The sequence below is a fragment of the Pan paniscus genome, chromosome 3 (genome assembly GCF_029289425.2).
Source record: "Pan paniscus chromosome 3, NHGRI_mPanPan1-v2.0_pri, whole genome shotgun sequence".
Taxonomy (NCBI): Eukaryota; Metazoa; Chordata; class Mammalia; order Primates; family Hominidae; genus Pan; species Pan paniscus.
In genome coordinates, this window is record NC_073252.2 from 88,405,881 (window position 1) to 88,422,126 (window position 16,246).

Here is a 16,246-nt window from a genome sequence, read left to right on the forward strand (position 1 = left end):
TGAGAAATCTCCAAACTCTTTTCCACAGTGGCTCAACTAGTTTACATTCCCACCAACAATGTACAACTGTTCCTTTTTCTGTGCAGCCTTGCAAGGATCTCTTGTTTTTTGACTTTTTAATAGTGGCCCTTCTGGGCTGGGCATGGTGGCTCATGCCTGTAATCCCAGTACTTTGAGAGGCTGAGGCGGACAGATCACCTGAGGTCAGGAGTTCAAGACCAGCCTGGCCAACATGATGAAACTCCCCTCTACTAAAAATACAAAAAAAAAAAAAAAAAATAGCCGGGCATGGTGGCATGTGCCTGTAATCCCAGCTACTCGGGAGGCTGAGGCAGGAGAATCTCTTGAACCTGGGAGGCGGAGGTTGCAGTGAGCCGAGATTGTGCCATTGCGCTCCAGCCTGGGCGACAGAGCAAGACTCTGTCTCAAAAAAAAAAAAAAAGAAAAAAAAGTAGCCCTTTTGTTTGTAACACAAAGAAATGATAAATGTTTGAGGTGATGAATACACCATTTAGCCTGATGTGATTATTACACATTGTAGGCTTGTATCAAAATATCTCATGTACCATATATATATATGTATATATACACACCCATATATATATGTGTGTATATATATACATATATATATATATATACCCACTGTGTACTCATAAAATTTAAAATAAAATATACCCACTGTGTACTCATAAAATTAAAAATAAAAAATTTAAAAACATCAATAGTAATAATAGCCATTTTAGCTAGAGTGAGATTGTATGTCATTGTGGTTTTATATTTTACAAATGGGTAAAGAGTAGTGTGTAGAACAAATTATAAATGAGAGTTGAGGAACTAGAATGGTGGCTGGCAGAAGTTTATGGGAACACAGATTAGAAGGTAATGAAGTACACTTTGTTAGTGAAATATTCAATTCCTCTAGTACACAAAGAAGAATGAAGGTTAGAAATAATCACTTTTCCCAGATTTTTTAATATATGGAAGTTTTAAATATTTTAACTCTTATATTATTTTCCCCATTACCATGTTTATCACCTACCAAAGAACTACAGTATAATTGAGGTATTTTATTGAAGAGAAATGTTGCTTTCAGTGGAGTTGACTATTTTATAAAGAATATTTAAGTATTGCTTTATTGACAGTGATACAAACTCATGCAGTTAGGTTTAGAATCAAGGAGATGGTGTCTGTGATGTTAGTTCTACTTTGTCATGAGAGTAGAACCTCTATTATTTTTGTTTTTCTTCTCTAATATTTTAAGTGATAAAAAGAAAAAAGCATGAATTTTTAAACTAACAGCAGTCATTAAATTTTAACTTTGAAATAGGAAGTTTTCTACTTAAGTAATATATTTATACTCATCAGTTTTCTTTTTCTATTACTTAATAATAAAATTATATTTACTTTATTCCCATGCACAGATTAAAATGAAAATGTTCTGAGTTTAGTTTTAAATTTTGTATGGATTCAGATATTGGTTTAAATTCATATAAATTATGAATCCATATAAATATTAGCTTTTTCTAAACAGCAAAGTATTATAGCATAACTTTTAAGTTTTAGTATTTTAGTACTGTGCTATTTGGAAAAATTAATATTGTAATTTACCTTTTCTCAGCATAAGAGGAAGAATGAAAAACTCTGGGCATACCTTTCAGAATCTCATTTTGCTAGATATTTCACATTTAAATACAAAAACACACAGCAATCCAAACTAAATATTCTCCTTTGCAAAAATGTATAATGACATCATATTATTATAAGGAATAACATAAGCTCTCTATTCATGTTTGCAAAATGTATATGTTTTTGGACTTGTAGTGGGAAGCCTCCAGAGCAAGAATTCATAGAATTAAGACACATTTTTGAAAATATTCATTAAAGATGTATTTTGAGTTACTCAAAACCATAAGGTAAATCAATACTTAGCAAAGAACAAGTGAAAATACTTTGTGGCTGCTATGCTGAGAGTTTAAGGCAATTCTATCATAAGGATTGAGTATGCTTTCTTAACGCAATCCAGAAATCAAAGCCAAATAACTATCCTCAGAGCAGTAATTATATAATATTGCCAGGTTAATTGTCTTTTCAAAAAATAACAGTGAAATCACAGTATTAAAAATATATGCACTACTGGTGTATTGTTTTCTCTTCTCCACTTCATACGTAGTGTGTACAACTCAACTTTTACCAAACTGTATGTACCCAGTCTATTCCTATGTCTTGCTCTTGACTGTGTCAATGATGAAATCTTGTCACTTGTACATCTCTCATTTTTTTGCAATTTATAATTTATCTTCCTGGGATAATGTGATTTACTTAAGGACACTTACCTAATTAGTTTATCTCTTTTTTTCCCAAGTAAAAAGGCAAATGTAATTAATTGTAAGGTAAGTCTCAGAATGTTTGTGTTTAGACTGACACAGGGAAGTTTGACTGAGGATCTTCTACAATAACTATGTCACAAGTGTTTTAATAATAAAACTGTGTTTCCCTGTGAGTCACTCTGTAGAATCCTATGGTTGGAATAGTGGAGAAGGAAATGTGTATCTTGGCAGCACCTGATCGTAAGGTAGAATGACTAGAAGAATGCTGACTAGGCTGTAAACGTCTTATTAATTTAAATAATCCTTTCCATTTTTAGACCTCATAATGATTACAGCAGTTATACTATGTCAAGTAAATATAAAATAAAAAAACACTGAAGTCCAAACCAGCATGTCAAATATTGCCCTTAGATATTTTAGGCCTGTTCTGATAGTTATTTGACTAAAATATAACAGTATAGATATGTGATTAATAACTTCTCTATGAGACATAATTAATGACTGTTTTAGTAATTTAAAAATATTAATAAAGAGATTCATGAAACTACTGGGTTGTTTGGGAACCGGCTTTATACAATAATTATATCTTCCTTTTTTTTTTTTTTTTTTTTGGGACAGGACCTTGCTCCATCGCCCATGCTGGAGTGCAGTGGCACAGTCATGACTCACTGCAGCCTCCAAGTCCTGGGCTCAAGCAGTCTTCTTGCCTCAGCCCCCTGCGTAGCTGGACTCTAGGCATGCACCACCATACTTGGCTAATTAAAAAAAAAAATTGCAGAGAGGGGGGTCTCGCTGTTTTGCCCAGGATGGTCTTAAATTCCTGGCTTTAAGTGATCCTTGTGCCTCAGCCTCCCAAAGTGTTGGGATTACAGGTGTGAGCCACTATGCCCAGCTGAATGGTTACATCTTACGTTTTTTTTTTTTTTCAATTCTGTAGCTTCAGAAATTCAATTTCATTATTTCTGCCATGAGGAACAATGATCTGGAGAATTGATTCACACTAACCAAACATAAGGGGCTGATTTATAAATCATATTTGATTTACTTATGAAAGGCATTGCTATTTTTTTACTAGAATATAGTTATCTATAAGATATATGAGGAAAGACACCATGCCCTTTACATTCATTGTCATATCCCTAGAGCTTAGAAAATTAATTCTTGAATTACTTCACTAATAATTACTCAGTTTAGTCTTAATGCCTCTTGATATCAAGTCATTTGGGAGATTACATGAGTAGTCAGTATGGCTGAAAGATTTGTAAATGTCTGCTTTTGAAGAGAATACTTCATAACATTGTGTTTGGTTTAGTATGTAATTTACTAATCTTTTGACTTTTGTTAATAATTAGCATTTCCTTACAGTTAAACAAACTCTTCTAAAAATAGCTACATAAATCTTACATACCAATTAATTAGAACACGTATTACATAACATTTTTGATGGCCTTTATATATTTGTTTAAATTTTATATAAGTAAATTCTTTCCAGTGTGTAATTAAAATGCCCAGTGTAATATATCAATTTATCTTAAATGCTTTAACCACTTTAATGTTATTTCTTTTATACATATATCTTTATTTTTTATGATTCTATGACATTTCATGTTATTAGTTGAAAAATAAAAATTCTATTTTATGGATTCATGGTGTACAACATGATTTTGATATATGTGTACACTGTTGAATAAATCATATTTGTCTTCCTGGATAAATAACATAGCCATCACCTCACATATTTATCATTTTTGTGGTGAAAACATTTTACTTTCTCAGCAATTTTCAAGTATACAACACATTATTATTAATAATAGTCACCATGTTGTACAACAGATCTTCAGAACTTACTTCTCCTAACTGAGGCTTTGTACTTTTGTCCTTGATCTCCCTTTTCCACACATACCTCAGCCTCTGGTAAACACCATTCAACTTTCTGCTTCTCTGAGTTTGTTTGGCTGTTTAAGATTTCCACACCCATGTGAGATCATGTGGTATTTATGTTCTGTGCCTGACTTACTTCACTTAGTGTAATGTCCTCCATGTTCATCCATGTTGTTGTAAATGACACGATTTCCTACTTTTAGCCACTTTTAAAGGAGAAAATTGTACATGTTACAGTGATCCAAAAGCAAATCAGTATGCTTCCATTAAAACTGATTACAAATGTATTAATGCTAGGCATTTATATTTCTTTTAATCTTTTTCTTGTTTTTACATTTTGCAGATGTAGCATTTATATTTCTCTGGGATTTCAGAAATGTAAGACAAGTCCATTTTTTCACTTTCTTAGGCTTTAACCAAACTAGACCTACAAGAAAGCCATCTCTTAAATGTTAAAATTCTGAGTTGTCAACTAGATGATTGTTTGGTCTAGTGATTGGAATTTGCTGTATATTCAGAGAAGCTTCAAACCCATCATACTGGCCATAATGTTGGACTTTGCTTTTACAATTAAACTCTACTTGCTATGTGCTCTTATGTCTTTTTTTTTTTTTTTTAAGTTAAAGCCCACCTTTTAATTTTGTGTAATATGGGTGTCCTCTCACAAAATGATTTTCTTTTTAAATCCCATTTGCTTGTGTTATTTAACACTTTTCTTGTTCCTGCTATGTTAACATTATTAAAACCTTCATGCCTGTAATCCCAGCACTTTGGGAGGCCAAAGCGGCAGACATGAGGTCAGAAGTTCAAGACCAGCCTGGCCAACATGGTGAAACCCCGTCTCTACTAAAAATACAAAAAAAAAAAAAAAAAGTAGCTGGGTGTGGTTGTGCACGCCTGTAATCCCAGCTACTCCGGAGGCTGAAGCAGGAGAATTGCTTAAACCCAGGGGGCAGAGGTTGCAGTGAGCCAAGATCGCACCCCTGCACTCCAGCCCAGGCCACAGAGAAAGACTCCATCTCGAAAAACAAAAACAAACAAACAAACAAAAACTCATGGACTTTCATTATTATTTCTTTATTATGTAGGGCTATCTAGTGATTTTATCTACCAGGAGATGAGAAACTATTTTTTCTTAGTTATCACTCTACTTCTACATTCTGCTAATTTATCAAATGTCTGAAATGCATAATTGCACCCTCTTATATTTGAGATATCATCATTAGTGTTAACCAATTGCTGGATTTCTTTTTTTTACCTGATTCCTACATGTGACCATTGGTGCTAAACAGTTTTTTCTGTTCCTAGTACAGTACTACTTTTGGTACTACTGGTTTATTTACAGATCCTTGGCTATACAGACAGAAAGAAATACATGACTACATTTTATAAACATAAGTATAATAAGAAAAACAAAATACCCATATATAAACTGTAAAACCAATATAAATTAACAATTTTCTACTCAATTTGTATTTTTTAAATTAGTAGTACCTTTTTTATATCCTTCATTTTTTCTTTTCTAGAAAAAAGCTAACCTTCAACAGTCTCAAATTATTCTATTTAGTCATACTGATTACTTTTTTTTCATGCTCATATTGCCAGAGATTACCTAGGGAGAAGCCATCTAAGTTGCTTTCCTTATCTAGCTTTTGAAAACAGCCACTAATTTTTTTCTTAGGTGAATTTTGTTTTCTCGGCAACAAAATGATTGTCCCAGAAACATTGTTTTATGTCTTTCTTCTTTTCTTTCTTTCTTTCTTTTCCCTTTCTAAGTAAAGGACCTTGATTTTTATTAGCATTATTTATTAATAGATATTAGCAAGTATCCAGCTGCTAGGACTGACCAATATCAGTGCTAGCTGTCGGCAAAAGGACTGTTGCTGCTATTGGTGTCTTTTAGGGAGAGATCTGGAAAACACGTTTTTAGGTTTATGAATTCAACATTGATTATTTTCTGTAACATATCATGTTGCTGCATGTACTGTTATTTTATTATGAAGTTTCACCAGCTTCAAAGATTCTTCTCTACAGTAACAAGAAAGTTGCTTTGTAAGCACAATATCAAAGGAAGGCAATTTAGAATAAGTAGATTTAGGAAGCAATTCATCTAGACCAGTGGCAAATGGAACCCTGCTAGTCCAAGTGTCAAGTGTTACCTGCAAAAGGAAAATAAAATGAGAACAATGTCGTGAATTTTCCAAATTTAGTTTGTTCACTTTATTGGTGTTGCTGTCTTATGTGAAATGTTAGAATAGCAGTGGCAGAGATTTTAATATTTCCCTGTTCAAAAAATAAAATATTTTAAAATTTTATTTCAAATTGTGGGTGAACGTATTAACTGTCAGAATTCAAAAAAGGATTGAACAACCACCTTGAAAACATCATGTATGCCTCTGGATCTCAGGAACTGCTGGAAACAGGAACAACATGACCTACCTATGACATTTTTTAATTTTTCAAGTAGGCTTAGACTGGTCTTGACTACACAATGAAATCCATAGCCCCTGTGATGACAGTGTTTTGCATCTTGCAGTATGTATCACCAGACAGAGACTTTTTTTCATTTCTGGGATGGGGCTTTGGTCACCAAGTTTGGTTAAGATGTCCATCTTGGACCATTCACCAAGGAGAAGGAGTTTGGCTCATATAAGAATCTGGTAGCTCCCTTTATAGCTAGATGGATTGGGTAGGGTGGTTCCAATTAAAAAGGAGGAATGCTGTGAAAATCTTGTTCTAGAAGTTTACAATGTCTAAGATGTCCTCACTTGGTATAATAAAAAATGGTAGTTATGTGCCTTGCATTCATTTATTTCCTTTGTTCTGTCCTTCACTGCTTTCTAAGTCTTGTTGGTTGTATTGGTTTGCCAGGGCTGCCATAACAAAATACTACAGACTGGGTGGCTTAAACAACAGAAATTTGTTTTCTCACAGTTCTGGAAGCTGGAAGTCCAAGATCAAGGTGATGGCAAGTTTGGTTTCTCCTGAGGCCTCTCTCCTTGGCTTGCAAATGACCTATCTTCCCTCCCTCTGTGAATTCACATGGTTCATCACATCTCTGTGTCTTCATCACTCTCTGTGTGTGCTGTCTGTGTCCTAATCTATTCTTATAAGAACACCAGTCCCATTGGAGTGCCCATCCATATGAGCTTGTTTAACCTTTATTGTCTCTTTCAGGGCTCTGTCTCCAAATGCAGTCATATTCTAAGGTAGTGGGGGTTAGGATTTTTTATAAATTTTGGAAGGATACAATTAAATCCCATGAATTCAAAATCCAAGTGTAAAATTATTTACCCCAATTTGAAATTGGATAAATTACTATCCTTTCACTATAAAATGTATTTTGACTAATATATTATTAACTACCAGGTTAAGAGTCTCTCATTTGGATAGTGTGTTTGATAAACACTCACATCAGTGTCTTCACAAAATTCTCCCTTTAAAAAGCTTTTCCTTTTCCACAACTTCAGTTATGTTTTGTTGTTGTTGTTTTAATTTTCTGTTTTGCATTTTTAGTACGACAGCTTATCTTTTGCTGCCTATATTTTCTCATTTTTAAATGTATATAGATAAGTAGTTTATTCTTATTGGACTATCGCTGACACTGTATGGAACAGAGCTTCCAATTAACAAGTGATTTTATTTATAGTTTAAGTTATTCATTACCTTCGTTTGGAGAAAGAAGCACTTAGATTTGGGTATACTTAACACCTTGGTATGTGCACTATTCATGGATCCCACGTGTTTTTAAAGTTTAATAATGTTTAATTTGAATTGTTAAAGAGGTTTATTTAAAAGCCCCAGTGTCCTTACTTTTAAACCCAAGGACTAAAGTGTTCACTGTCTATTTGAAAATATTATTAGCTTTCCGTAATGAATACTACTTTAACTACAAATTATGCTAACATTCGAATTAGCTGAAAAGTGACCTGAGATGGCGTGCCACCATTTAGTATTTAGGCTGTTTTTTTGATGTCTTTGATGTTCTATTTTTCTGTACATTTGTTATTTCATTGTTAGTCTCTAATAAGTTCTTACTTTTCTTAATATACTTATCACCCATTTATATATATACAAATATACAAATCAGGACTTTATTCCTTCTTCAGCAATTCCTGCCTCTGCACCTCAGCACATTACCATCTCTTCTCAAGACTTCTCAGTGTAGCCTTCTAGTTTATTTTGCTATTTGCCCTCTTGAAAATAAAATAGGAAACATAATCTCAGCTCTGATATATTATGGTATAATGCAAGTCAATAATTAATTTTAATCTAATTAATATAGATTGTTTTCCTGCCCATTCTTCCTGATGTAAAACAAATAATTGGCAAATGGTAGCCAAATTTTCACTTCCAAGCATGGTCTAAATTAATATTTCACAGTTGTCACAATATACAAAATTTGTTTGAAAAACAATTCATTAAATGTGTTAGAAGAATGTTACCTACATTTGAAATATAAATATTAGAAAAAGTAACTGAAGTTTCATTTCACAGACTTCTATTTGAAAAATGTGTATATACTTTTTATGTGTTTGCAGTGAGCAAATTCCTTTTTAATATCGCTGAAGAAGTTTTTATTCAAATAAACACTTACCTGTATTTCTCATATCAAGAAATCATTTCCTGACTTCTAATATCTTTCATATCTGCCCATATGTACTTCCATTTAATTATAAGTTACATAAATATCATTAAAAAAGAAAAAAATGAATGTGCAGATAATTGGAAAAGTTAAGAGGTTTTAGAATAAGTCTTGGAATTTTTTATTGGACTGATAATTTTAAAGCCCATAGGTGTCAAATAATTTCTGAGACTCAGTTAAAACTTTTCATTCTGATTTGGAATTCATTTTTGCTTCACGGCTTCCACATATGAGTATTTCCTCATTTACTCAGTGTTTTGGTTTCTAATTGTTGGTTTTGATTTTTCTTCAGGATGTTTTGAATAATTTGGGATCTTGTGAACTGGATGAAGATGATCTAATGCTTGATCTTGAATTTTTAGAGGAACAGAGTCTTCACCCTTCTGGTAAGTGTTAAAGAGATGAATAATATCATACAACTCCTACCCTGGTCAGTAGCTTTCACTGATAGCCTAAACACTGTTAAGGCTGCCTTCTATCTTTTCAGGCCTCAGTTTTTATAGTCTATATGCAAAGAACATGCTAGGTACCATGGAGACATAATTTGGGTGTGTTAAATGATTTTAAAGCCTTTTATGGAAATATAAATCCTGTTGGAAGATAATTATAAATAAGAAAAACTATAAAAAAACTGTCCAAAATAGGAAATATTCTAGTTAAATAATTAACAAAAAGTTTAATATTTTCTTCTGTTTTGTGGAAGAAAGCAATAATTATAATCTCACTTTTCATTTATTTTATATAACCAAATGGAAGTTTTGTGGATCTAAGATTTACTGCTCCAAATCTTAGCCACTTCCTACATAGGTTAATGTTGATGCAATAAGGTTGATCTCAAAAGTACTAATTACCAGTAGCAGTCACAAATGCACACTCATAAACATATACACACACATAGAGTTAGAGAGGAGGTAAATAAGTTTTTGTTGAATGACTTGAGGGAGCCTGATATATTTGTAATAGTTTAAATTTATATTAAAGCATAAAATATTATGTCTCCAAATTCCAGAATTACTCTCTTTAAAGTTGGTTATAGGAATTATTGGTTGTCCATTCAAATTTAGATATCTGACAGCAAAAGTAAACATTTACACTTACTTTTTTTGTTGCTAATAATGTCTTTAACATAGTCATTTTCAAGTGGATATAGTATTAAACTAAAGCTTTAGAACCTTGGGACCTACTGCATACATTTAAGAAAATCAGTCTCTTATATGGTAGTGTCTTTATTTTTAATTCGTGGAAATTAGACATAACCTCTGTAGTTATTTTTAGTTGTAAAACTTTATGATGAATTTTCATTTATGTAGTATATTTGGATAATAGATAATATCATATTATCAATTGTCAAAAGAAGGCAATAACAATGTTGATATTTTCTTACACTCTATTTTAGGCTAATACCAAACAAGAAACTGCATTTAAAATTTTTTCAGTTGAATACCACTTTAGGATAAAAATGTCTTGGGACATTTTTCCTGCAGTTGATTTGACAGATATCCTTCTAAAAATGTAGATTTTCACACTTTTATGCAGATGGTTTTTACAAGTTAGATCCAACAACTTAACTTCTAGATATCTAATTCTATGATACTGGCAACAGGCAAAATAGTACATGCATATAATTATTCACTGCAAAATATTTATAATGGAAAAATATTGGAAGCACCTGAAATGTTTATCAATAGGATACTTGTTGAATATACAATGGTTTACCAAACAGTCATTAAAAAGAAGGAGGACAGTATCCAAATCTGCTATGGCATTATTGTAAGGATATATTATTTGTTTTTGTTTTGTTTTGTTTGAAACAAGGTCTGGCTCTGTTGCCCAGGCTGGAGTCCAGTGGTGTGATCTCAGCTCACCACAACTTCTGCCTCCTGGGCTCAAGTAAATCTCCCATCTCAGCCTCCCAAGTAGCTGGGACTGCAAATGCATGCCACCACATCCAATTTTTGTATTTTAGTAGAGACAGGGTTTCACCATGTTGCCCAGGCTGGTCTTGAACTCTTAGGCTCAAAAGATCCACTTGCCTCAGTCTCCCAAAGTGCAGGGATTACAAGTTTGAGTCACCATGGCCACCCGATTGTAAGGATGTATTGTTGATAGAGAACTTTTCTTTTCAAGGATGGATTAGATTGGGGAATACCAAAACCAAACCCACTGATCAATTCTCTAACATCACAAAAAGTGTAATGAATATATACTTTGCCCCTCTTGATGCAATGCTGACTGAAGTACAACAGCACAACCTCTGAAGTGTTCGTGTCCTCTCACCCCTTCCTATCCCCGTCCCAGAAGAAATAATCCATTCAAATAGTTCAAACTTTGATTTTACAGGAATTATTGGAATGGGTGGAGGGAAAATGTTAAATGTCATAAAAAGATTGTGGGCAACCAAATATAGGATTTGGAGATTCTGCAAGATAAATGGTCTGGTTTCTTCAAAAGATAAATGGCATGATAAAATAGGAGGAGTTGGAGTTGTAGGTTAAAAGAGGCAAATGCAATTGACATTCTTGTTGGTATACTTATTTGAAATATATATACTTTTTCTATAAAGTTGTTTCTGAGTTAATCAGAGAAATTAGAGGATTGACTGTTACTGCAGAATTATAGTTAATTTTATTGGGTGTTGAAATGGTATTTTGTTTTGTTTAGTTTTTTTCAGGAAAACTTTTTATAGAGATAAATGTGGTGGTACCAATATCGTATATGGGCTTTGCTTTACCAACAAGTATGAGTAAGGAAATAGATGAAACAAAGTAGACAAATTCTTAAAAATTATCAAAGCCGGGCAAGAGTTGCATGGGGTGAAAAGTTCATGAATTAATTATAATATTCTCTCTATTTTGTACATTTTTTGAAGATTTTCATAGTAAAAAATAAAACAAAGCAACAATTAGAAAACACTACAGTTAACATAGCAGTCTCAATTATGTTTGGTAGTCAACCACGATGATGAGAAAATAATGATTTAAATATCTGAAGACTTATTTCAGTGTGTTTACTTGGGGACAAAATCAACCTCTTTAAACTTTAGTCTCTCCTTTACGAAGTAATAATAGTACTGTGTACCTCATTAATTTATTTTAAATAAAAATGAAATAATTTTTACAATGAATCTCTTGAGTCTACTTTAAGGTGTAGTTGCTTAGTTAAAGCTCAAACCAGGGTACTTGAATCAACTGAGTCATATAAATTGTTCACAAGATAAATAGTATTAGTTTGCATACTTGAAGTGCAATTCTAATAGATAAAATATAACTTAGAGTGACTTTGGATTGTTTAATGTCACTTAATAAAATGTCTTTTGAAAACCTATTTCATTTTAGATGCCATGTTGTGTGGTTTTTAAAAAGCAGCAAACACATGTTTATATACTTTAGCTGAGAAAGAATTATTTCCAGTTGAATTGGTTTTATACAATTTATTTTATTTATTAAGCAACATAATTAAAGACCTTCTCAGATTATAAGAAGCTCATAATTGATAATTGATATTGATAAAAATCACAGCATTAAACATTCAAAAATGATGTTTTTAATAAAAGAACAGCGATTTTCAAAAGTCTGAAAAGTGAAATAATGATATCATTATATTCCACTGCTTATATTACTGAAAATCATTAAAGGGGTTGAAAAAATACTTCTTAAAGACAATGCATATGAATTTTTGGCTACAGAGCCTTATTATGGTAGTTTATAGTAGGGCTTACTATAATGGCTAAGATTAACTTTTTAAAAGACCACAGAAGACAAGATTAAGATTGCAGATGGGAGGAAGGACTAGCTTGTAGCTCCTGCTTGGATGAACAGAGCAGGGTGTGGAGACTCACATCATGAACTTTTGCTCCAAGAACTACTGCAGGAACATACCAGGAAAGCCAAGAGAATCCACAGACCTTTGAAGGAATTGGATCACCACCACAGGCTCCCTGAGACGGCAAAAAACTGTGAGTCTGCTTGCTTTCTCAATGAGAGGCTCGTGGTCTGGGGCAAGTTCTCAGTTCTGGTCACTGGCTGCTTGGAAAATAGACTCAGTGCTGTTGTGGGGCATGATGGGAGTGAGATAGGCCCTTAAGACCGTGGGCTGCATGGGAGTGAGGTGAGGCATGTGACTGACAGCTTTCCCCAACTTCCCTGGCAAACTATATGACTCAGCAGAGGCAGCCATAATCCCCCGGGAATATAACTCCACTGGACTGGGAACCACACCCCCATTCCCCACAAAAGTCACAGCAAGACCCGCTGCTCAAGGAGAGGCTGAGCTCAGAAATGCCTATCCCTACCCCACCTGGTGGTCTTTCCCTACCCTCCCTGGTGGCCTAAGACAAAGGTTATAATCTCTTGGGTGTTCTATGGCCCTGCCCACGGCCTGAGAAACCTGAATACTTAACCAAGTGTCCCTAGGGCAAGTTTGCATCCTCTCTATAGGACTGCAGCTGATGCCTTCTTGAAAGTGTTACTTCCTGGCTGGAGGCTGACCAACACAAAACCAGTGCACTAAACAAAAACACAACCAAGGACCATCACAGAGTCCACTTCACTCCCCTGCTACCTCCACCAGAGCAGGTACTAGTATCCAGGTCTGAAAGACCTGAAGATGGATCTCATCACAGGACTCTGCAGGCTCAGCCCAGAACCAGCCCAGAGCCCAGTAGCTCTGCTGGTTGGCTAGACCTGGATGGGCAAAAACAATCACTGCAGTTCGGCTCTCAGGAAGTCCCATTCCTAGGGGAAGGGGGAGAGCACCACATCAAGGGAGCACTCTGTGGGACAAAAGAATCTGAATAGCAGTCCATGAGTCTCAGATCTTCCCTCTGACATAGTCTACTCAAATGAGAAGGAACCAGAGAAACAATTCTAGTAATATGACAAAACAATATTCTTTAACGTTCCCAAAAGATCATACCAGCTCACCAGCAGTGGATCCAAACCAAAAGGAAATCTCTGAATTGCCGTAAAAAGAATTAGAAGGTCGATTATTAAGCTAATGAAGGAGGCACCAGAGAAAGGTGAAGTCCAACTTAAAGAAATAAAAAACATGATACAGGATATGAAAGGAAAAATCTTCAATGAAATAGATAGCATAAATAAAAAATAATCACAACTTCTGGAAATGAAGGACACACGGAAATGCAAAATGCACTGGAAAGCTTCAGCAATAGAATCGAACAAGCAGAAGAAAGAACTTCAGAGCTCAAAGACAAGGCTTTCAAATTAACCCAATTCATTAAAGACAAAGAAAAAATAACTAAAAAATAAAAATAAATCCTCCAAGAAGTTTGGCACTGTGTTACATGTCCAAACCTATGAATAATTGGTGTTCCTGGGGCAGAAGAGATATTTAAAAGTTTGGAAAATGTATTTGATGGAATAACTGAGGAAAACTTCCCCAGCCTTGTTAGAGATCTATACATCCAAATTCAAGAAGCTCAAAGAACACCTTGGAAATTCATCACAAAAAGATCATGACCTAGGCACACAGTCATCAGGTTACCTAAAGTCAAGATGAATGAAATAATTTTAAGAGCTGTGAGGCAAAAGCATCAGGGAACTTATAAATGAAAACCTATCAGATTAACAGCAGATTTCTCAGCAGAAACCTTACAAGCTAGAAGGGATTGGGTTCTATTTTTAGCCTTCTTAAACAAAACAATTATCAGGCAAGAATTTTGTTTCCAGCAAAACTAAGCTTCATAAATGAAGAAAAGATAAAGTCTTTTCCAGACAAATAAATGCTGAAATAATTCGCCACTACCAAGCCAGCACTACAGGAACTGCCAAAAGGAGCTCTAAATCTTGAAACAAATTTTCAAAATACACCAAAAGAGAAACTCCTTAAAGCATAAATCTCACTGAACCTATATAACAGTAACAAAATGAAAAAAAAAAGGATGCAGGCAACAAATAGCATGATGAATAGAATAGTGCCTCATCTCTCAATATTAACATTGAATGTAAATAGCCTAAATGCTCCACTGAAAAGAGACAGAATGGCAGAATGGGTAATAATTCACTAAACAAGTTTGTTCTGTTTTCAGGAAACTCACCTAACACATAAGAATTCACATAAACTTAAGATAAAGGGGTGGAAAAAGATATTCCATGCAAATGGACAACAAAAGTGAGCAGGAGTAGCTATTATTATACCAGACAAAGCAAACTTTAAAGCAACAGCAGTTAAAAAAGGCAAAGAGGGACATTATATAATGATAAGAGGAGTAGTCCAATAGGAAAATATTGCAGTTCTAAATATATATGCACCTAACACTGGAGCTCCCAAATTTAGAAAACAATTACAATTAGACCTAAGAAATGAGATACATGGCAACACAATAATGGTGGAGACTTCAATACTTCACTGACAGCACTAGGCAGGTCATCAAGACAGAAAGTCAGCAAAGGAACAATGGACTTAACTATACCCTACAACAAATGGACTTAACATATATTTACAGAACATTCTACCCAACAACTGCAGAATATATGTTGTATTCATCAGCACATGGAACGTTCTCCAAGATAGACCATATGACAGGCCACTAAACAAGTCTCAGTAAATTTAAGGAAATCGAAATTATATCAAATATTCCTTCAGAGCACAGTGGAATAAAATTGGAAATCAACTCCAAAAGGAACCTTCAAAACCATGCAAATACATGGAAATTAAATAACTTGCTTCTGCATGATCATTGGGTGACCAATGATATCAAGATGGAACTTAAAAAATTATTTGAACTGAATGATAATAGTGATAAAACCTATCAAAACCTCTGGGATATAGTAAAAGCAGTGCTAAGAGGAAAGTTCGTAGAATTAAATGCCTACATCAAAAATTCTGAAATAGCACAAATGGGCAATCTAAGCTCACACCTCACGGAACTGGAGAAACAAGAACAAACCAAACACACACCCAGCAGAAGAAAATAAATAATGAAATTCAGAGCAGAACTAAATGAAACTGAAACAACAACAACAAAAAAGACAAAAGATAAATGAATCAAAAAGCTTTTTCTTTGAAAAAAATTAATAAAATTGATAGACCATTAGTGAGATTAACCTAGAAAAGAAGAGAGAAGATCCAAATAATCTCAATTAGAAACAAAACGGGAGGCATTACAACTGATACCACAGAAATACAAAAGATTATTCAAAGCTACCATGAACACCTTTACACACATAAACTAGTGGAGATGGATAAATTCCTGGAAATATATGACCCTCATAGATTAAACCAGGAGGATATAAAATCTCTGAACAGACCAATAATAAGCAGCAAGCTTGAAATGATCATTTAAAAACTGTCAACAAAAAAAGTTTAGGACCAGATGGATTCACAACTGAATTCTATCAGACATTCAAAGAAGAATTGGTCCCAATCCTGTTGA

At 33.9% G+C, this 16,246-nt stretch overlaps 1 protein-coding gene across 6 annotated transcripts in view; it reads left to right on the forward strand.

The window, feature by feature from the left end:
- The window catches only part of CCSER1 (coiled-coil serine rich protein 1), a 1,490,059-nt gene that overhangs the window by 264,751 nt on the left and 1,209,062 nt on the right, over positions 1 to 16,246 (forward strand). For 4 of the 6 annotated variants that reach the window (XM_034958922.4, XM_003829898.4, XM_055111627.2 and 1 more), the window contains exon 4: positions 9,146 to 9,239. In XM_034958922.4, coding sequence (XP_034814813.2) covers positions 9,146 to 9,239 — 94 coding nt within the window. Of the gene's footprint in view, positions 1 to 9,145; positions 9,240 to 12,712; positions 12,809 to 16,246 lie in introns of all 6 variants that reach the window. The other 2 variants (XM_055111625.2, XM_055111626.2) reach the window with 1 other exon arrangement.